Here is a 23038-nt window from a genome sequence, read left to right on the forward strand (position 1 = left end):
TCCTGCTGGGGGGGGGGGGAGAATGTGTGATCATACCAACACTTGAAACGATGTCACAATTTCTGACTTATCAGAAAACCTACCCCCAGGGTTCTGGCCTAGTTTTAAGAATTTAATGGATGTTACAACGTGATCTCTACAAAAGAAAACGAATTATATAGAGAGATGTTATTTGCTTCATTATCTTGCAGGCTAAGAATAAAACAAATCATTAGAGATCGTCAAAAATGTTAGTATAATTTTGCCAAGGTTTTTTTTCTCCCCTCCCTTGGTAGTCTCATCCTAAACATTAGTCACAACAATTCAGTGGTCTGCATGGTTAAGGTAGTATTTTAGCATCCATTAGGGACAGATAGAGAAGGGCTACTAACTGGTTCAGGATTTTCATTAGCCTGATGCAGCCTGGGTTCTCTGACATCCTTGCTCTTTATATATAGACTCAAATCTCACGAGTCATTGTTGCTTTGGTGTTATAATCCCAAAGTTGTGAGGTTCTTTGGGGCGTCTTCAGGACCACCCTGGGTTCCTAGGAATTTTGCAGTCTCCGTTGACCGGGAACCAGGCCATAACCCCAGATCTTCTGATACAGGCTAGGCCGGACTCAGACGGCCAGTTCTGGACCCTGGTAGCTGAGGGACTGTCCTCCGGTCTGGCACTTAGTTTCCTGGCATCTGTTGCCGTGCAGCCCAATGAACCATCTAAGCCATGTAATACTGTCTTCAAGAGGGGACTGTGTGCTATCAGTGTGTTCCGTGCAGAAGATTTTTGGGGCGGTCTCATTTCTGTCTGTTTTGCCTAGGAGGCTGCCTTCTACATCTAAATTAATGTAACCGTCCCCTCCCTTTCTTTCTTTTTCCTAATGCTTGCGTTTGTTTTGTGTCTATAGAGTTTCTCCATCGGATGCTGACTCTACTGTAAGTGAGGAGTCCAGTGAGAGGGATGCAGGAGACCAGACTCCAGGAACGGTGAACGATGGCCAGTCCCACAGAGCCCCACAGAGCGGTCAGTGTTTCTTCCCGGTCTCCACGTTAGCTGTAGTAATGAGGGGATTCCAGTAAGATAAGGTTTTACACTACTTCAAATGCTAAACGTTAAAAAAAAAAAAATCACCATTGGAATATTCGTCATCCATATGGTGAGTTTCTCAGCATTGCCTGTCACTGTCTGATGTGGAACTGGTGTCTGGATTGAGGTGGGAGACTGTGCTAGAAGGTAGGGATTCACTCAAGTATGTTTGGAAGTTCACAGCCATCTTCCACGCTAGTGGAGAGTCTTAATGGTTTTCCGCCCTGAAGAACAAGGAGGAATCAAACTAAAACCAGACTCTCAAAATCTACTGATCTTCTTAGGATCCAATTCCAGTATTTCCCAACTGTCACTGCCAGAAAGTCTTTTATTTTTCTTGGGTCCAAATGCACCATATTTGGTCCTGTCCCTAGATCATTCTTATCTACAGGCCGTTCAGTGCGATCAAATGGTGTATCAGATTTGAATCCGAAGTTTGTGGTTTTTTTAGACCAGGCGTGAAATGAACTTCGTATCCATCCCAAAGGGCATTAACGTGGAGCCCATGCTCTGTGATAAAACGGAGCCCACAGCTCTAACTGGTCTTAGGGGCATTTTTTGGTGGGATGGCAAGGTAGCTTGGTTTTAGTTTGATAGATTCTGTGAAATAAGTGTGCTAGTACAGCTGTTGTATTTGCTATAATTTTATTTATATTTCAGGGCTGTTTTAGTAATGCAAAGAAAATCGGGATACCTCAGGATATTATTTTTAATTGTAATTTTTATACATAAACATTTGTCATCACACATTTCTTGTTTCAAAATGCGGTACAGAGTGAACTATATTCTGTAAATGAACAGATTCTAGATGGAAGCCGGAAGGCCTGATCTGTCACTGTCACGCTGGTGACCTTGTAAGTCTCTTAGTCTTTGGGGCTTCTGTGGGACTAAGCTAGCTCATTTTTGAGATTCCTTCCAGCTCTTTTTTGATGTTAAAGAAAACCCCCTTAGAATAAGGGAAGAGTTTTTTCCTTTGGATCCAGTTTCGCAGAATCGTAAAAGTTATTTAGCACCATGGAAACAGGTGCCCTGTTTCAGACAGACAGGACTAAAATCTAATTTTGATTCTGGGAAGGAAACATTTGAGAGGGAGAAAAAAAAGAAGAACCAGTTCTGGAGTTTCTCAGTCTCTGTCAATTGCTTATCTGAGAAAATCTCACTTTTAGTTCCTGCAGTTTAACTCCTTACTGACAGTATTAAACCCAGTATCTTCTGTATGGCTAACAAAAGTCAAATATCACTACCAACACATATTCAAAATCCAGGTAGTAAGCTTGTCAGGTGTGGGACTGAGTTGTCCTCAGAAGGAGGCAAGTACACTAGATGTTCTTGTGCGTTCTAGAAGCTAAGATGCCACCGTTACAATTTGAAGAGGCACCACAGTCTGTACGTTATTTTCATGTTTTAGGAAGATGATTTTCTCACTACAAATATCAATTCACTTGGAAGATCTTGTTTACTTCTTTAAAGCTGCCATGAAGACATTTTATTGCTTGCATAGAACTTAAATACCCTATAGAAAAGATTGTGAGTTTTTAAAAAAACATATTTTAAAATTTATATCCAAGTTAGTTAGCATATAGTGCAATAATGATTTCAGGAGTAGATTCCTTAATGCCTTGTACCCATTTAACCCCCCCCCCCCCACAATCCCTCTAGCAACCCTCTGTTTGTTCTCTATATTTAAGAGTCTTTTGTGTTTTGCCCCCTCCCTGTTTTTATATTATTTTTGCTTCCCTTCCCTTATGTTCATCTGTTTTATCTTAAATTCCTCATATGAGTGAAAGTCATATGATATTAGTCTTTCTTGACTAATTTCGCTTAGCCTAATACCCTCTAGTTCCATCCACGTAGTTGCAAATGGCAAGATTTCATTGTTTTCGATTGCCGAGCAATACTCCATTGTATATATACCACATCTTCTTTATCCACTCAGCTGTTGATGGACATTTGGGCTCTTTCCACACTTTGGCTGTTGTCAATAATGCTGTTCTAAACATTGGGGTCCATGTGCCCCTTCGAAACAGCACACCTGTGTCCCTTGGATAAATACCTAGTAGTGCAATTGCTGGGTCATAGGATAGTTCTATTTTTAATTTTTTGAGGAACCACCATACTGTTTTCCAGAGGGGCTATACCAGTTTGCATTCCCAAGGACTGTGAGCTTTTATCATAGCTTTTGAATTATACTGTGATTCAGGTAAAAGTCCTTCTTTTGTGATAAGTCATAGTTGCTGGAGAACCACTTGGGTCCCTCCTCCATGTTGCCCTGGAACCAGTGTTCTCTCTCAACATAGCAGGTATCCCAGCCTCTGGGTCCCTTCTGACTCCTTGGCAAGACTTTTGATGGATGTCACAAGTCATCTGACATTTTCAGGACCCACATTGCAATGATGGCTGAGAAAAGAGCATCATTGGTTTTGGTCTGTTAGAGGTTGTGCTTTAGTCCCTGCCCAGCTGACTATCTTTGGAGGGCGGCTAGACCATGATGCATTTATATGACCATCCATGGACCCTTAGGAGGTTACTTAGACATCACTGTGTTCACAGTTACCACATTTTTAGAGTAAGTCACATAGTTACCACAGGTTCCCTTTAGTAGAGCTGTGGAGGGAGAGATGAGATAGGGAGATGATGCACCTTCCTCATGCGAAGGCAACGGCATTCAGGCTGTTACTGTGCCACCATTGTGGTGTCCTTGCTTAATGTTGCGTCCCCCCTCCTCTGTCATCGGGCATCCACTTAGTAGGTAAGGACTGCAAAACACATGTGTGCAAGGACGTGATTTTTAAGCAGTCAGCACTTCGTTCATGAGAATTCCACAAGTTCTGAATTGTGGAATGGACTTCTAGAAGTCTCCATTGGAGCTAAGCCGACATCTACTTCGGTGCATGCTGCGGAGTTTGCAGGGCAACTGTTTGGACTGCCTATCACATCAGAGTTTGTGAAGGAATTGTGGAGCACTCATTCATGAAATGACTGAGGTCACAGATTAGAATTCTTTTCGTGAAAGCAGATTCCCAGACGCCTCTATGGGGTGAAATTTTATAAACTTGGTTGAGGCAACTGGTTAGTTAGTCCTCCATTCAACACATCTGTGCTTAGTGACTGTGGCGGGTGAGGTGCTAGAACAGGAAGAAGAGGAAGAGAAATGTGACCCCTGCCTCCCACGGGCAGGCGGGCCACGGGCCTCAGTGATAGTGTACTTTGTATTCACCTACAGATGATGAAATTAATACTTTAAATGTGTTTCATGGTTTCAGCATTTCACCACTGCGTATTGTTCTTTCCCTGTCATTCTGCTTTGTTTCCATTATCCTGTTCTCTAATTTCTATCATTACAGTCTTTTTTTGTTCTTTATTTGAATAGAAACGGGTTTTAATCCAAAGTCTCCTATTACCTTAAGGCAGATTCTCACAGATTAATCTCTGTGTATCCAGTTGTACTTCCCACTGGTCATTATTGTCCAGGTAGTTTTTTGTTTAAATTGTGCGCTATATAGCAAACATTAACAGTAACCTAGTTACAGGGCACCCAGGCGGCTCTGTTTTTTAAGCATCCAACTTCGGTTCAGGTCATGATCTCGCAGTTCATGAGTTTGAGCCCCACATCGAGCTTAACGCTGATGGTGTGGAGCCTCCTTGGGGTTCTCTCTGTTTCCCTCTATCTCTTTATGGTCCCCCCAAATACGTAAATAAACTTAAAAAATATTCCAGTCATAGATAGATACACATACATATATTGTTTGGTTGCAGTTGGTGAATTGTGCCAAGCCATGACCACAGCTGGGGCCCAGAACAGGGCACCAACAGGAGCCAGGCCTAGGCTTGCAGCTTGGAGGTACCCAGGCAAAAAGCCAGCCCGGAAGTGGGGGGTGGGGATAGTGTTCTTCCCTTGTCATCTGTGTGCCCTGGTCTGTTCACCCTTCTGGAGGAAAGCGTCTCATCTTTTAAGTGTCAGTAGCTTAAAGGGCTCCCCTTTGTGACATTTGCTGTTGCTGTCTAAGTGTGCGTTAGCAAGGCTAGCCTGTCTGGTGAAGCTAATTACCCCCTTTTAGGCTTTGTGCCTGCAATTTGAGTAGCTGCCACCAGATGAATGGTGGTGCCTGGCTGTGCTTGTGTTGCACAAACGGGCTCCCCCCGGGCCCAGGGCAGGGAAAGAAAGACTGAGAAGAGCCTGAATCCAGATAACGATGCTTCCTTGCTAAGAGAGGCGCCATTCACTCACAGTCCTAGAAATCATTTCTAATCATGTGGGATAGAATTCTAATTGAGAGGAAATACTAAGACGCGCACACCACTGATGTGCATGCATTCCTTATGTAAAATATCCACGACTACTTCTTAACCATTCTGCTCTGTTCTGTTTTGTTCTACATCAAGGAGAAACCTCTATATTTTTCACTTGTGCTTGAGCTTTCCAACCTCTAGCTTTTGTTTAAAAACACATTGTTCATGCTCTCGCTCCTTCTTGTGACCTCTTGGTCATGTACTGTAGAGCAGCGTCCACAGTGATCAGAGGACAACTGTGGCTTAGCAGAGGGAGTGTGTCCAAGTATCTCTATCAAGCTCTTTCCATCTCTTCAACCCTTCCGCATCTCTCTCTTCCTCGTTGCCTTTTCAAAAATAAAGTTTATTGGGATTATTTCTACTACAAAAGTCGAACACATTAGAGAAAATCCTCACTAGAGAAAATGCAAGAAATTGGAGAAAATCACCCATTCTACTAAGATCCAGTTTCTATTTTCTTTTTAAATTTTTTTTTAATGTTTATTCATTTTTGAGAGACAGAGACAGAGTGTGAGTGAGGGAGGGCCAGAGAGAGTGAGACACAGAATCCGAAACAGGCTCTGAGCTGTCGGCACAGAGCCCGACATGGGGCTCGAACTCATGACCTGTGAGATCGTGACCAAGCTGAAGTTGGACGCTTAACCTGCTGAGCCACCCAGGAGCCCCTCTTTTTTGACGTTCTGGTTACTTTTTTTTTTTTTTTAATGTTTTATTACTTATTTTTCAGAGTGAGAGAGACAGAGCACAAGCAGAGGAGGGGCAGAGAGAGAAGGAGACACAGAATCTGAAGCAGGCTCCAGCCTCTGAGCTGTTAGCACAGAGCCTAACGCGGGGCTTGAACTTGTGAAGAGTGAGATCATGACCTGACCCGATGTTGGCCTCTCAACCGACTGAGCCACCCAGGCTCTGGTTACTTTTCTAAAAAGTTCAATGTAGTAAGATATGCATGCCATGCAGTATCCCCTTTTGGCCATTTTTAAGGATACTACTCCTTTTTTCTTTCTTTAAGCAGGAGCAAATTCCCTGTAGGCAGCAGCTTTTTCTTCTCATGGCTCTTCAACTTAGTGTGCTTTGTGTGTCAGGACTGAAAGACCAGATGTATTCTTTTTTTTTCTTTAGCCATGAAGATTCTTTTTTATCATTTATTTTTATTTTTTAAATTTACATCTAAGTTAGTTAGCGTATAGTGTAATAATGATTCCAGCTGTAGATTCCACTGATTCATCCCCTACATATAACACCCAGTGCTCATCCCAGCAAGTGTCCTCCTTAATGTCCGTTACCCATTTAGCCCATTCCCCACCCACAGCCCCTCCAGCAACCCTCAGTTCTCTGTATTTAAGAGTCTCTTGTGTTTTGTCCCCTTTCCTGTTCTTATATTCTTTTTGCTTCCCTTCCCTATGTTCATCTGTTTTGTATCTTAAATTCCTCATATGAATGAAGTCATATATTTGCCTTTCCTGACTGACTAATTTTGCTTAGCATAAGACCTGTAGTTCCATCCACATAGTTGCAGATGGCAAGATTTTATTCTTTTTTGTTTTTGTTTATGGATTTATTTTGATAGAGACAGAGCGAGCGAGTCAGGGAGGGGCAGAGAGAGAGAATCTGAAGCAGGTTCCACACTGTCAGCCCAGATCCCGATGTGGGGCTTGAACTCACGAACTGTGAGGTCATGACCTGAGCCAAAACCAAGAGTCAGACGCGAAACCAACTGAGCCACCCAGGAGCCCCAAGATTTCATTCTTTTTGGTTGCTGAGCAATACTCTACTGGATATATATACCACATCTTCTTTATCTGTTTATCTGTCAATGGACATTTAGGCTCTTTCCATACTTTGGCTCTTGTCTATAGCGCTGCTGTAAACATTGGAGTGCATGTGCCCCATCAAAATAGCACACCTGTATCCCTTGGATAAATACCTAGTAGTGCAATTGCTGGGTCATAGGGTAGTTCTGTTTTTAATTTTTTGAGGAGACTCCATACTGTTTTCCAGAGGGGCCGCACCAGTTTGCCTTCCCACCAGCAGTGCAAGAGATCCTTGTTCTGCACATCTTCGCCAACATCTGTTGTTGCCTGAGTTTTTTTTTTTAATTTTTTGATGTTTGTTTATTTTTGAAAGAGAGCATGAGCAGGTGAGAGGCAGAGAGAGAGGGAGACACAGAATCCAAAGCGGGCTCTGAGCTGATAGCACAGAGCCCAGTGTGGGGCTCGAACTCACTAAATGGAGATCATGACCTGACCCAAAGTCAGATGCTTAACCCACTGAGCTACCCAGGTGTGCCACCTGAGTTGTTAATGTTAGCCATTCTGATGGGTGTGAGGTGGTATCTCATTGTCGTTTTGGTTTGTATTTCCCTGATGAAGAATGATGTTGAACAGTTTCTCATGTGTCTGTTACCCATCTGAATGCCTTCTTTGAAGAAGTGTATATTCATATCTTTTGCCCATTTCTTCACTGGAATATTTGTTTTTTGGGTGTTGAGTTTGATAAGTTCTTTATAGATTTTGGATATTAACCCTTTATCTAATATGTCATTTGCAAATGTCTTCTCCCATTCTGTTGGTTGCCTTTTANCTGTAGTTTTCCAGATGTGTTCATTGTTACCCAGCACATGCCTGCATGTCCACAGTCCCCTATTCTCTTGTTTTTCCATCAGTATAATTGTCCTGGTGGCTACATTTCGGTCACTCCTACTGATAACAGAAGTTCAGAGCTGCTTTCAGTGCTTCTCTACAAGTTCTGCAAGCTGCTTAGTGACTAAGCAGCTCCTGGCCTTTCTCAAGACTTTGAAACGCCTTTAGACAAAACAGGGCAATTTTTGACACCCTGCAGCGTCACGATTGGTTATCATTTGGTGTTTCTCTGGGATGGCTTTATTTATGCATTTGCTTTTCCTTCTGCTCCAGGGCCACCGCCACCCAGTTCGGGGAACGAGCAGCACTCGTCGGCCTCCATCTTTGAGCACGTGGATAGGCTCTCCCGGTCCTCGGAGGCCAGTCGGCGGGTTCCCAGTAAGATCCAGCTGATCGCCATGCAGCCGATCCCAGCACCTCCCATTCAGCACCCCGTACTGGCCGACCGGGTGGCAGAAACCAACAAAATTAACAAAGAGGTATTTCCTCTATTGAAAAGTACATTTAAAAAAAAAAAAAAAACAAAAAGCACATTCTTATTTGGTCAGTGCGTAAAAACAAGTGAAAATTGCAGTGTTGAAGGGTTACTAAAGGTCAGAGCTGCTGAGAAGTATCCTTAATTTTAAGTTTTATACTTTTTTTTTTTCTTTAGATCAGATACTGTTCAAGGCCACTGGCACACTGGCAGTTACGCAGAGACTAAACATAGCACACATGAGACTGCTGTCTTTCACAGGCCCTGTTTTGGCCCTTGGCTGATGTTGGGGAACTTTAGTTCAGGAAGGCTCCTGCCTTCCCGGCACAGAGTGGCTCACTGTGCCCAGACGGTTTTTGCAAACAATATGACTTACCCAGCTTTTCCTTCTGGGACTCTGGGATTTGGATATATGCTGGGCAGAGGGGCAGAGGGTGCCTGTTGGACCGGCCCCCATTACAGGTCCTGGGCATTGCAGCTCTGATGGGCGTCCCTGGTGGACATTTCGCATGTTGTCACCACTTGTTGCTGGAGGAATTAAGCACGTTTTGTGTGACTCCCCTGGAAAAGGCCTCTTAGAAGCTTGTGCCTCATTTCCTCCAGACTTCACCCTGCGTGCCCTTTGCTTATTTTAGTTTTCATCCTTTTGCTGTATTAAATGGGACTAAACGCTAAGTCCTATCGGTTTTCCTTTTTTTAAAAAAATTTTTTATTCAAAAAAAATTTTTTTAATGTTTATTTTTAAGAGAGAGACAGAGCACAAGCTGGGGAGGGGCAGAGAGGGAAGGAGGACACAGAAACCGAGGCAAGCTCCAGGCTCTGAGCTGTCAGCACAGAGCCCTACACGGGGCTTGAACTCACAAGCTGTGAGATCATGACCTGAGCCCCAAAGTCGGGTGCTTAACTGACTGAGCCACCCAGGCGCCCCAGTTCTTTTGGTTTTCCTAATGAACCTCTGAACCTGGAGTGATCCCTGATAGATCCACTCTGATCCCAAGGATCTAGGAATGCCTAGTAAAATCCTATTCCAGTGAACCTTGAAAGAGTGAGTTAGTAAGATTTGGGGAACCAGAAGGCCAGGCCAAATCATTGTTAACTTGAACTTGAAAGCTTTGACCTGGGCTGGGCCATTTAGGACTGCAGATAGGCAGCTTCATGCCTGTCCAATTCCTGCCTCTAAGAAATACCTGCTATAGTCGTGAGTTCTGCCAGGGTGAAGTAATAAGAAGTTGGTACAGTGGAAACCCCCTGGCCACTTCAAAGGGGATCCTTAAAGTAGATCATCTTACGGAAGTCCTATCCAGAGGCCTTAGAGTTTTCCCTCTCTACCCCTCATTGGCTTCTTGCTAAGAATGTGACAAGAACGTGTGCCGGGGTTTGGGATGGTTGTGTTGTCTCTTCTCACCACTGCTGGGGAGTCCTGGCCCCGCCCAGCCCCAGTCCTAACCTAGACCTGGCTGCGTGGGTGGGCCGGTCGTGTATTCATATGTCTCTGTACCTGCCACGGGTAAATCCTCCCTAAGGTGGATTTCCAATCTGGTGGAAAGAAAGACGGGAGTGTGCTCACCACACTGTGACCTCGCAACTTGTTAGCACACATCTCCTTTATTTTTCTTGTACTCTCATTTTAAAATGTAGTATTTGATGCATACGTAGGCCAGAGGACCCAGCCTGTGGTTGGTGGCAGGTTCTCCGCCCCCGTGTGGGAGCGCCTGTCTCTCACACCCTTTGGGGCCTGGGACGCCCGTCTGGGGAAAAGGAAGGCCACAGAAAGGCCTTCCCCAGGATGCTCTCCCGCGTGAGTGCCAGCACGTTCGGGAACATTCTATGGGTCTCATTTCTCTGCCCTCGGCCGCTCAGATCCAGACGGCGCTGCGGCACAAGTCGGAGATCGAGCACCATCGGAACAAGATCCGGCTCCGCGCCAAGCGCCGCGGCCACTACGATTTCCCGGTGGTGGACGACCTGTCCTCGGGCGACACGCGCGAGCGCCACCGCGTGTACCGCAGGGCGCAGATGCAGATCGACAAGATCCTGGACCCCACGGCCAGCGTGCCCTCGGTGTTCATAGAGCCCAGGAAGAGGTGGGCGTCCGCAGAGGGGGACCCTCGAGGGTTGCCCTGTGGAGGCGCCCACCGCCTTGCGCCTGCTGGGCTTCCTCGCGTTCTCCCCCTGCCCCTCCAGGGGCCTCAGAACCGCGCCCCTGGGTTTATTCTGCCTCCCCGATTTCAGCTAGTTGGACATGGCAGTCACCCCCTCTCGGATGCCTCTGCCCTAGTCTCCCTCACCAGGGAGGCTCCCTCCCCTCCCATCCCACCCTCACCCCCAATACCTTCACGTCCTTCACCTGGGCACCCGTCCGCAGAAGGTGCAGGTGCACTTCTTTCCCAGGGCTGCCTCCCGCGTCTTGGTGCCTTGGTCTTCACCCCTGCCCCGAAGGCACATGTGTGTGCTGTAATCACTGCTCTCATTTGTGTTTTGCTGTGCTCAACACCTGTAATGGTTTTGGTTTCCTGTAACAGGAGGGGCCCTGGCGCCCCGTTCTGGCTGCTTTCCACCATCCAGCGGTGTAGACAGAACTGTTCCTCCCTTTGATGTGCCTGCTGTTGCCCATCAAATATTCATGTGCTTCTCTTTTCTGGNTACTTGCTCCTCAACACCTAGTTCAGGTGCCATATAGCCACCATGATATCCGTAGCTCACACTGACCTTGCCCCTTTCTGAAAGTCAGAAAAAAGCCATGGTTACATATGACCTTATTTTACTCTCTGTTGTTGCACATGTTTCATATGCTCAGGTAGACGGTGGCTTCCTCATAGCAGAGACTGTGTCTTACTTATTGTTTATATCCTGCGGGGTGTTAACCGCAGTGGCCAGCATATCCCAGGTGCTCAGAAGATACTTAGTGTTTGTTTAGTGGATAAGCTACTGGCAGGAAGGATTATGTCCTGTGAAGATAACCTCCTTTTCCCGCCCCCGGCAGCTCCAGGATCAAACGGTCTCCTAAACCGCGCCGCAAACACCAGGTCAACGGCTGTCCCGGAGACGCTGAGAAGGACCGACTCATCACCACAGACAGCGATGGCACGTACAAAAGGCCCCCCGGTGTCCACAACTCGGCCTATATTGGTTGCCCAGTACGTAAGGCTGACTCTCGCTTCCGGAGCCAGGGTGGGGTGGCTCTTAGGAGAGTGAACACCGGTGGCTGCTGCCCTGGTGGTGTTGCTGCCGACGCCTGACACTCCAGGGCCAGCTGGGCCGGAGGCGTGTGGAGCGAGGGAGCTGGCAGGCTGCTCCTTTGAGAGGAGACGGGAGTCACAGAGCCCAGCAGGCCGCGAACTGCGCCCTCTGGAAACGGAACCCCGCGCTTGTCCTTTCTGTGCGTGAGCCCCGCTCTCTTATATGCTTCAGGATGGAGACTCCTTGAGGTTAACTGGAAAACAGTTTCTTTTTTCCTTCCCCTTGTCAGAAGAGTTGTTTGGGTTTCTTGGTAATAGGAGGGGCATGTAGGGTTTTGTCTCTCCCTTCTGTTCCTAGAGTGCAGGAAGACATTTTAGTGTGTGTGTGTATGTGTGTGTGTGTGTGTGTGTGTGTGTAGTTTTAATGGAAGAAAGAGCTTAATGGAACTTAAGAAGTGCAGAATTAAGCTTTTTTTCTTTTTTTCCCAGACAGAAAGGGGCACACATAGAATTGCTTGCAGTGTTAAAGGCACACATTGATAGAGCATTAAGACACACATACACAGACCCTATTGAGTAGGGAAGAAAGTGCCAGCCTCCCCAGGGGTCCGTGACACAAAGACATCCCAAGACGGAGGGAGCGCCGGATGTGGCCAGCTCCAGCAGTGCCGGGACACACAGCGGACACCTGTAGCCTTGTGCCGGATTGCAGACCTGGCTCGTTGCATGAGGCCCCTTCCCCCTTCCGGAGACGCGCTTACAGAGGCGTCCTTGTTTAGAGAGAAATTAGCAAAAATAAACAACAAGAAACAAAAAAACCCACGTCTTGGAGAAAGAGTTTGTGATACACATGATCACTTTGGGTAGAGCGTGCGCAACCAGCCATTGTCTCCTAAATAACACAAATAACTAACCCTGAAAGACGTGAAAACTAATGACGCAGATATGCCAAGCACCACACTGACGTTGGGGCTAGATAGCACTGAATCGTGATCCTCTGAAAGAACCGGACGTTTCCTCAGCAGCTTCCTGTACATCTAGTGTTTTAAAGACTGGCCGTGCCTGCTTGTGAGGATTGGTGCAGTTGGGAGGCTTGCAGGTTCTCCAGCTGAGACTGCTTTGCTCCGGAACGGCATGAGCTGTGACTGAATCCTGAGCCTGGGGAGCCCGGGCTGGCAGCTCTTACAGTAGGTGGTGCTCTTGTACTGGTCTTGTGCTGTGGACAGGTGGCTGTCTGGGCTTCATCTGGAGAGGACTGTCCCCTGGGTTCCCCAGGACGGTCACTTGAAGCTTTTGCTTTTGTCTCGCCAGAGACTTGCAGGCCTGATGCGTGAAACCAGTAAATAGAAGAAGCGGGGGCGATCCTTCTTCGCCCTTGATGTGCCAAGTCGGCCAGGGCTCATCTCACAGGAACTCGCAGGAGCGCCGTTTCGGCCCTGATTTCCGTCATCTGTGGCCATGAAGTCTTTTGTCTTCCCCTTGCTGTCTCCATTTGTCTTCATCAGTGATCCGAAATCAGGCATCCTTCAGCGTGGCCACATCATCCTTTTACTTCTTGCTTTGTTTTGTAGCGGAAAGTGCAGAGACCCCCCTCCTTCAGCTGGGGGAAAGCAGCCTTACCCCTGGAGAGTTCCACCTCCAGCAGCCGGCCTCATTTTTTCAGAGATTCCCTAAAATGAAATTTTTCTTACAGGGTTTTTGTTTTTTTTTTAGTTTTTAATGTTTTATTTATTTCTGAGAGAGGGAGACAGCATGAGCAGGGGAGGATCAGAGAGAGAGGGAGACACAGTCCAAAACAGGCTCCAGGCACTGAGCTGGCTGCCAGCACAGAGCCCGACGTGGGGCTCCAACCCACGAACTGTGAGATCATGACCTGAGCCCAAGTCGGACGCTCAACCAACTGAGCCACCCAGGTGCCCCACTCACAGGGGCTTTTTACATTCCATAAAAATTCTGAAACATGCTTTCAAAGATAATCCCTTTTTTTTTCTTTTTAGAACTCATTTTTTCTTAGGTAGTATTTCATCTTGAAGATTAAACTGCCCATACATGGCCTTTCTTAAATTGTATACTTTACCCTCAAAATATCTCATTATGAGCTCTTTTCTCCTAAGGTGAGAGAAATATTCCTAGGTTTCTTGGCATCTGGGGTTGCCATCGTAATTCAGGCCTCAGCACACTATGGCCCTCTGGCCAAATCCAGCCAGCCACCTGTTTTTATAAAGTTTTATTGGAACACCATTGTGACTGAGTCTTATCTATAGCTGCTCTTGCTGCAGTGTTAGAGTTAAATAACAGAGCAATAGAGTCTCTGTGACTCATAGAGCCTATGATACTTGCTGTCTGGCCCTTTAGACAAAAGGGTTGTCCGCCCCTGATGTAATTTATCATCCAAACCTGGCACTCGGGAGAATGAAAAGTCTCTATTAATGATTCTATTGGAACAGCAGGCATACCTTGAGGTCCTGGGGCAGCCAGGGTGTCTGGTCACTCTCTTGCACTGTCCACAGAGGATTGCAGAATGGGCACAGAGTACATCCTCGCTGATGACTGAAGGTCCAGAAACTTCCTCTGTATTTCTGAGGCATGACGAGTGAATATGTGTCTGTACGAAGCAAAACAAATCGATAACCAAATCATCAGACTGAGATTCAGGAGAGTGGAATTCACATTCCAGCAGGGATTCTGGGTAAACCTTCATTTCCATAGAACGTGGTTCCCTGTGTATTATTAAGTACCACCTGTATGTGAAACACCGTACGGTGTTGAGATCTAGAAAAATGAACAAGATCTCTTCTTGAGCTGCGAGTTGCTGCCAGTGGAGCCTGCAGAATGAGGAGATTGGAGGAAGAAGAAAGTGGGAAGCTCGAACCTCATGGCTCCGTAGCTCTTTGCCTTCTTGGCAAGATTCTCGAGTCCCTCCTTCACAGCGTACTTATTGCTATAAAAGTTAAACCGTTCAGGCTTGCGGTGTTTTTGTGGCCACATGCTCACTTCCTTGCCGTACAACACTCTAAACAGGATTCAGCTGAGTAAATTTGAAGACCTAATAAGCTTTGCTCAACAGCTCATGAATCAGGCAACATCTGAGCCGGCATGAGTAGAAAGGAGCTCTGAGGAGCCATACAAAATGGAAGGGGACAGAAAAGGAAGTTTTCTAACAAAGAGTGAATTGTTTCAGGCAAGGTCACCTTTCTGGGGGGCGGGGGGTCTATCATCCATGTTACCTCACTAGGTCGGATCAGGAATTTCCAGATTGACTGGTTAAAGGTCACATTCCTGGGAGAGGCTGAAAGTGCAGCGAAGTCTTGCTTTGCTCTCTGGGGGCAGCGACTCCATTTTGGGCCTGTGCTTGCTTGCTTTTTTTTTTTTTTAAACAACAGATACCTAGTCGTTTACTGGCACCACCACCAGGAGCATCACGTCTGCCTTTGGAGAAACCCTTTCACGCACCAAGGGGATGTTTTTACAGACACACTTTTCCTTTGCTCCACCGTGAACTGTTCGTTTGGTGACACGCTACTGACCACAGTCTTCCCTTTCCGCTCTATAAGAAAACCAAGAACGAGAGAAGGGCCTGCATGTGGACCTTTTATCTGCCGCATAAGGAAAGAAACACAGATTTCTTCCAGGGCTACGTCCTACATCCGAGAACCCGTTGGGGCCCCAAATCCTTACTTACAATTCCTAGAGGACAGCTCTCACTGAGTGGAACCTTTCCTGGGAGAGCCCAGTTCTAGAGAAACAGACCGAGGCGGCATGTACACAGCTGTGGGACCGCCCGCTCGCTGTTGGGAGCGGAAGAGCACCTGCTCCATCTCAAGAGGCCCGTCACTGCTCAACAGCAGTTGTTTCTGTCAGAGGAGTAAGGGCCCGGGATGCCACAGCTTCAGATTCTGCCAAGAGAATCCAGAAATCGGCGTTTTAATATGAGATCTTCAGGTTTTAAAAAATCTTAGCTCTCTATTTTTTTCAAGATTGCACAGGCCAAGCAAAACAGGTCTGTGGGCTGTTTGTGGTTTGCCAGTCTGCAGTGTGGTTTTCTGTCTGGAGTTACGCAGTGGCTGCCCTTAAGTATTTGATGCTGGCATGAGTAATAATGGATTGTCTGTTGGACAGGATGGAGTTTTTGAAAAAAATTTTTTTTAATGTTTATTTTTGAGAGAGCAAGTGAGAGAGAGAGAGAGAGAGCATGAGCAGGGGAGAGGCAGAGAGAGAGGAAGACAGAATCAGAAGCAGGCTCCAGGCTCTGAGCTGTCAGCACACACCCCGATGCAGAGCCTGAACCTATGGACTGTGAGATAATGACCTGAGCTGAAGTTGGATGCTCAACTGACTGAGCCACTCAGGAGCCCTTCTTTTTGTTTTTTGTTTCTTGTTTTTTTTAATATTTATTTTTGGGAGACTACAACCCTGGGATCATGACCTGAACCAAAATCAAGAGTCAAGTGCTTAACCTACTGAGCCACCCAAGTGCCCCTGTATAGGATAAAATTTAAACCTTTGTTGATGACTCATGTTATCCAGAGATAGTTCCATTTAAAAATGTGTGATTTCTGGGGGCGCCTGGGTGGCTCAGTCGGTTGGGCGTCTGACTCTTAATTTTGGCTCAGGTCATGATCTCATGGGTTCATGAGTTCAAGCCCCACCTTGGGCTCTACACTGACAGAGCCTGCTTGGGATACTCTCTCTCTCTCTCTCCCTTTCTCTTAGCCAACCCCTCCCCCCATAAATAAATACACTTAAAAAAATAAAAAAATTAAAACGTGGTTTCTGAGTAAATACTCTGTTTACTATAACAAGTAGTTATAATAAGTATTACATTTTTAAAAGATTGTTTGAGAGAGTGCACTTGTGTATGTGTGCATGCGTGGGGGAGGGGCAGAGAGAATCCCAAACAGGCTCCATGCTGAACACAGAGCCCCATGTGAAACTCTGCCTCGAGACTGTGAACAAGATCATGACCTGAACTGATGGCAAGAGGCAGACACTTAACCGACTGAGCCACCCAGGTGCCCCAGTGTTAAAATTTTTTATACACACAGGTGTAATATGGTGGTGGCTTTGAACTCTTTTGAAGGTGTATAGAGCTACTTTTTTTATTGTAGTCAGCAGACTGCTTTAGACTTTGGTATCTTTGGAAAATTTGCTAGGTATTTGAGTAAATAAGACTCTGAGACATCTTTTTTGACTGCTTAGGGACATTTAATAAAAATATATACTTGCACATATTGAAATGCATTTCAGACAGTTTGTTGAATTTTGTTGGACAAATGATTTTTGAATATTTTCACTTTTTTCTTTCATCCTGATTCAAGTTCTGCCTGCCACCACCACCCGTTAGCTGTCATTTAAAAACTTCTTACGGTTAACCTCTTCCTCAGCATCAGTGACAATTGTTAAATTCCATTTTGGCCCTGTGGTTTTCAGGTCACCGCGTAAGCTCACATCTGATCCTTGTTCCATTTGCTCTTTGTCTTGCTCTAGTCTGATCCCGATCTCCCGGCTGATGTGCAGACGCCATCCTCGGCTGAGCTGGGGAGGTATCCAGGCCTGCCCTTCCCAGCCTCCCAGTACATCCCGCCCCAGCCGTCCATCGAGGAGGCGCGCCAGACCATGCACTCCCTCCTGGACGACGCCTTCGCCCTCGTGGCCCCCAGCAGCCAGCCCGCTGGTGCTGCGGTCACAGGCCCTGGGGCCCCAGCCGTCCTGCCTGTGAATAGCACCCCTTCTCGGGATGAGAGGCGAGCCGCCCAGTGGGGGTCCTTCTACAGCCCTGCTCAGACGGCCAACAACCCATGTAGCGTAAGTACTGGCCTTCTAGAATTCTCTCACAGGCCAGATGTTGGAATTTTGTGGCCCCACTGCCTCAATTTCAGAATCACTGCAATAATACTGATTGCATTTGATAAGAATTAAAACTTGGCTGAGGGGTCTCAGTTTTTGTTATATTCTCCTAAGTTAATTCTTAATGTTGGAAGCATCCTTTTATGTTTTATGCAACTCTGGTATTTTATGGGACTCTCTTCTTGGGTTCCATTCAGTGTCATGAAATGGAGGTGAGGCATATTCTTGTTGATGTCTTTATAAAAGGCACATTTTAGAATGTACCAGATCATTAGGCTTCTTCGAGGGCCAGCTGGGACTGGAGTCGTCCTTGAGGCTCTGGGAGTATGGGCAGCTAGCCCACAGGCAGGCAAGGGCAGCCGTTTCAAATACCAGGTTTCCATCTTGGGATTTGACATTTCAGCATTTCCTATGCCTTTTTCATCCTTTTTTTTGCTTTGTATGCCATCAATCCTTTCAAATGTGCCTTCTCAAAATGTGGGGAAGAGNACGTAAGCTCACATCTGATCCTTGTTCTGTTTGCTCTTTGTCTTGCTCTAGTCTGATCCCGATCTCCCGGCCGATGTGCAGACGCCATCCTCGGCTGAGCTGGGGAGGTATCCAGGCCTGCCCTTCCCAGCCTCCCANGGGCCAGGCTCAGTTGTAACTCCTGTGTTCTTAACCCCCTTATTTATCTAAGTCTTGGATCTGCAAGGCCCATAGGAAGAGCCTTTTGACAATCATCCACAGTGCTTTCATCTAAAATCTCTTTTGAAAAGGCAGGAATATGCTTTTCCTTATGAGGTATCTGTGTGGGTAATATTGGTCTGATTTGGAATATTGTGAGGCCTGGTCAATACCAGCAGGCTCATTTCCAACATGAGCCAGTAGTAGTAGAAGGAGATACCAGTTTTCGTTTCTCATGGCAGGAGCTGTGCAAACACTGCCATTTCCTCGCTGTGACTGCCATCCAGCGAGGCTGGTGCAGCTCCCAGCAGGGCAGAATACCATTCCATCTTGTTATTGTTTTTAATGTTACAGGTATAAATGTTAAATACGTCATAATTATACCTAGTAATTTATAATCTTTCTTTAAGGAAATGGATGATACAGAACAAACTCAGCAAAAGTGAATGTGGGTTCGACTGCTGTCTGAGCATCTTTCATTTATTCATTCAGGTAGATTTGTAGAGCACCTGCTGTATTAGGGTATTCTGCTAGGTTTTGCGGATACAGCATTTGCACAGTGCACAACTCTAGCTTCTGCATGACGTCAGGGGTTATGTGGACAATTGAGGCAGTAATTCTAACACGGCATGCTGGGTCCCTTGGCAGTAGGAGAGTATAGCCAGGGAGCACCTGCCTGAGCTGTGAGGTGTTTAAAAGGATTTTCTAGGTAAAATGTCATCTAAGTAGAAGTCTGAAGTTTAATTAGTGGTTGTAATAGGGAAGCATGACAGAGACAGAAATAAGTGTCCAGTACAAACCTTTTCTGGACAAGATGGTGGAACAAGGTTGGATTACTTTCCTTCCAGAAACAACTAAAATAATGGAAAAGGAAAGGTTTTCACAACCTGGATATTAGGCAGCAAAGGAGAGATTGTTGAGAAATGAGCTGAGCTCTATACATGTCCCAGTTTATATCTTGAGGAAGTTTCTAGTTGCAGTGCAGACAGGGAGACTTCAGGCAGAGCACAGTAGTTGCTCTGAATTGAGAGAGATAGAGTTGGAGGCTGGTGAGGAAAAGGTAGCTAGATTTCACAGTAGAAAATATAACAAAACAGAGAATTCTAGAGATCTGCAAAGAATCTTCATCTGAGTACTCATCAGTTTAAGGATGTGAGGAAACTACCCAAGACTAGAGAAAGAACTGCCTAAAAAAATTAGAGGGAACAGTTCTCAGGGCTCACACATTTGTGGAAATTAGTTCCTACTATAGAATGAATTGTATACCCCCAAATCCACATGTTGAAGCCTAAACCCACATGTGGCTATATTGGAGCTGGGGTCTTTAAGGAGGTGATTAACTTTAAATGAGGTCATAAGGTAGGGCACTTGGGTGGCTCAGTCAGTTAAGTGTCCGACTTCAGCCCCGGTCATGATCTCACGGCTCATGAGCTCGAGCCCCATGTCAGGCTCTGTGCCGACAGCTCGGAGCCTGGAGCCTGCTTCAGATTCTGTGTCTCCCTCTTTCTCTCCGCCTCCCCTGCTCACACTCTGTCTCTTTATCTCTCTCAAAAATAAACATAAAAAAACTGAAAAAAAAAATGAGGTCATTAGGTTGGAACCCTGATCTGATAGAACTGGTGCCCTCATAAGAAGAGAAAGAGATACCAGAGTGCTCTCTGTCATGTGAGAATATAGCAAGAAGGTGGCTGTAAGGCAGAAAGAGAGCTCTCAACATAAGTCAGACCCTGCTGGAACCTTGATCTTGGACTTTCTAGCCTACAGACCTGTGAGAAAATAAATATCTTTTGTTTAAGCCACCCAATTTATGGTATTTTCTTGCAACAGCCCAGGCTGTTCCTTTCCTTCCGGAGTGGAAAGCTGCACAATTCATGGAGCGCCAGTTTGATTACTCAGAAGGAGCATTGGTTTGCTTCAGTAGTGGGGTAAAATGAACCCCCGATTTTTTAAAAAATTGTTTTTAATGTTTATTTTTGAGAGACAGAGCGTGAGCGGGGGAGGGGCAGAGAGAGGGAGACACAGAATCTGAAGCAGGCTCCAGGCTCCGAGCTGTCAGCACAGAGCCTGATGTGGGGCTCGAACTCACGACTATGAGATCATGACCTGAGCCGAAGTTGGACGCTCACCCGACTAAGCCACCCAGGAGCCCCAAATGAACCCCAGATTCAAGCTTCCCTAGTTCTGCCTAACGAAGCATAAACACAATACCCAAACCTGAACAGAGCCCAAGAATATTTATAGAAAAACAAAAGTATATGGCATCCAATAATGTAGAATTAATATCTGAAGTCCAAAACTAACTAGATAAGCAAAGAGGCAAGAAAATGACATAGAACTAGTAGACAAAGATTTTTAAAAGGATGTTTATAATGAAGTTCCATGTGTTTAAGAAGCTGCAGGACACATTTAATGTATTAATTAGAGGCTTTGAGGACATTAAAGGATGCAAATTAATTTAGAGATGAAAACTATAATGTCTGAGTTAAAATACTTACGGGGTTAGTGGCAGATTAGATACTGAAGAAGAAAAGACTAAATATGTAGTATTAAAAAAATATCCAACATGAAACAGAATAAGTAGACTGAAAAACTGAATAGAGCATTGATGAGCTGAGGACTCCTTCAAGTGAACTAATATACATGTCATTGGAGTTCTCAGAAGAAGGGAGGGAGAGTTAGAAAAAATAATTAAAGAAATAATGGCCAAAAGTTTTTCAAATTTGATGGAGACGATGAATCTGCAGATCCACAAAGATTGGTGACACCCTATGCACAAGAAACACAAAGAAAACTGTGGCAAAAAATATAATCAAATTGGTCAAATTAAGTGATAAAGATTTTAAAAGCATCCAGAGAAAGAGGACACATTGTATGCAGTGGAACAAAGGTAAGGATGACAGCAATGTTCTCATTGTCCAGAAGATAGTGAAACAAATCTTTAAAGAACTAAAGGATAGGGGCACCTGGGTGGCTTAGTCAGTTAAGCGTCTGACTTTCCTTTAGGTCATGATCTCGCGGTTCGTGGGTTCGAGCCCTGCGTCGGGCTCTGTGCTGACTGCCAGCTCAGAGCCTGGAGTCTCTTTCGGTCTGTGACTCCCTCTCTCTCTGACCCTCCCCTGCTCACGCTGTCTCTCTCTCTCTCTCCTAGAAATAGATAAAAAATCATTTAAAAAATTTAAAAAAATAAAAGAACTAAAGGATAAAACCCTGTCAATCTAGCATTCTATATCCACTGAAAATACCTTTCAAAACCTTTTCACACATATAAAAGCTGAAAGAATGTATCACTGGCAGACTTGCATTACAAGAAATGTTATAAGAAATTTATTAGGAAGAAGTAAAATGATACCAGATAAAGATCTGGATCTACATAGATGAACGAAAAACATTAGAAATGTAAAAGTGTGTGTAGGTTATTTAAAAAATTTCTTTATTATGTAAATCTTGAAAAGGTAATTGGCTGTTTAAAGCAAAAGGATAACAATATATTGTAAGGTTTATAGTATATATAGAAGTAAAATTTGTGAAAACACAAATAGTACAAAGGCCAGGAGAGGAGAAATAGAAGTGCACTGGTTTGATGTTCTTACACCATACACAAAGTGGAATGATAGCACGTGAAGGTAGACTGTGATAAGTGAAAAATATAGAATATAAACTCGATAGCAATCACTAAAAAAAAAAAGGAAAAATATAACCATCAAAAGAGTAAAAATGAAATGATAAAAAGTACTCAGTCCAAAAGAAAACAGAAAAGGAGGAAAAGGGGAACAAAGAACAGGTGGGACAAATAGAAAACTGATACCAAGATGGTAGATTTAAATCCAGCTGTGTCCATAATCACATTAAATGTGAATGGTCTAAAATATTCCTGTTACAGAGCAGAGATTATCAGATAGGCTAAAACATAAGATCCAATTATCTGTTACCTACAAGAACAGCCACATTAAATATAAAGCCATAGGTTAAAAGTATGGAGAAAGATATACCATGTTAACACTAATCCCAAAAAACTGGAGTAGCTATATTAATATTAGCCAAAAGGATCTCATAGTGAAGAATATTATACAGAGGATTATTTCAAAATAATACATTGGTCTGTTCATCAAGAAAACCTAAAATCCTATATGTTTATGTGCCTAGTAATTAGAGCATCAAAATGCATGAGGCAAAAACTCATAGAACTGCATGCAGAAATAAACAAAGCCACAGTTATAGGCAGAGACTTCAACACTTCTCTTTTAAGAACTGATAGAATGAATATACAGAAAATCATTAAGGTAGAGAAGACTTGAACAGGTTTTGAATTATTACTTACTATCAGCTTGAACGAATTGACATTTATAAAATGCTCTACCCAAGAAGAACAAAAAGAATATACGTTTTCAAGAGTACATGGGTGATGGAGATTAAAAATGTACCCTTATCATGATGAGTACTGAATAATGTATAGAATTGTCGAATCACTTTATTGTACACCTGAAACTAATATAACACTGTGTGTTAACTACACTGGAATTAAAATTTTTAAATTAATTTTTTAAAAAGTACATGGAACATTTATTAAGATTATAGACTATACTCTGGGCTATAAGGCTGATCTCAAATTGAACGAGACTCATATTATCAAAAAAATCCCATAAGAAATGGGAATGTTTTTGAACACAAATGTCACCAGAAAAAAAAAATACAGATAATAAGCAGACAAATATAAAGAATCAGCAGATGGGGAAAAAAAAGTTGAAAAAAAAAAGGATCCGCAGATGGAGAGATGTTCAATCTCATTAGTCATTAGTGAAATGCAATGTTAGAATATAAACAACTAGAACTCTTATAAGCTGTTGATGAGAAAGTAAAATAGCAAAAAGCACCTTGAC

At 44.6% G+C, this 23038-nt stretch overlaps 1 protein-coding gene across 1 annotated transcript in view; it reads left to right on the forward strand.

Moving 5' to 3' along the window:
- KIAA1549 (KIAA1549 ortholog) overlaps window positions 1-23038 on the forward strand; it is a 91519-nt gene that overhangs the window by 35375 nt on the left and 33106 nt on the right. The window contains exons 12-16 of the mRNA XM_077781081.1: window positions 887-1002; window positions 8268-8473; window positions 10330-10553; window positions 11453-11606; window positions 17136-17453. Coding sequence (XP_077637207.1) covers window positions 887-1002; window positions 8268-8473; window positions 10330-10553; window positions 11453-11606; window positions 17136-17453 — 1018 coding nt within the window. The remainder of the gene's footprint in view (window positions 1-886; window positions 1003-8267; window positions 8474-10329; window positions 10554-11452; window positions 11607-17135; window positions 17454-23038) is intronic.

Source organism: Crocuta crocuta, unplaced genomic scaffold (assembly GCF_008692635.1).
Source record: "Crocuta crocuta isolate KB4526 unplaced genomic scaffold, BGI_CrCroc_1.0 scaffold228, whole genome shotgun sequence".
In the NCBI taxonomy this organism is placed as follows: domain Eukaryota; kingdom Metazoa; phylum Chordata; class Mammalia; order Carnivora; family Hyaenidae; genus Crocuta; species Crocuta crocuta.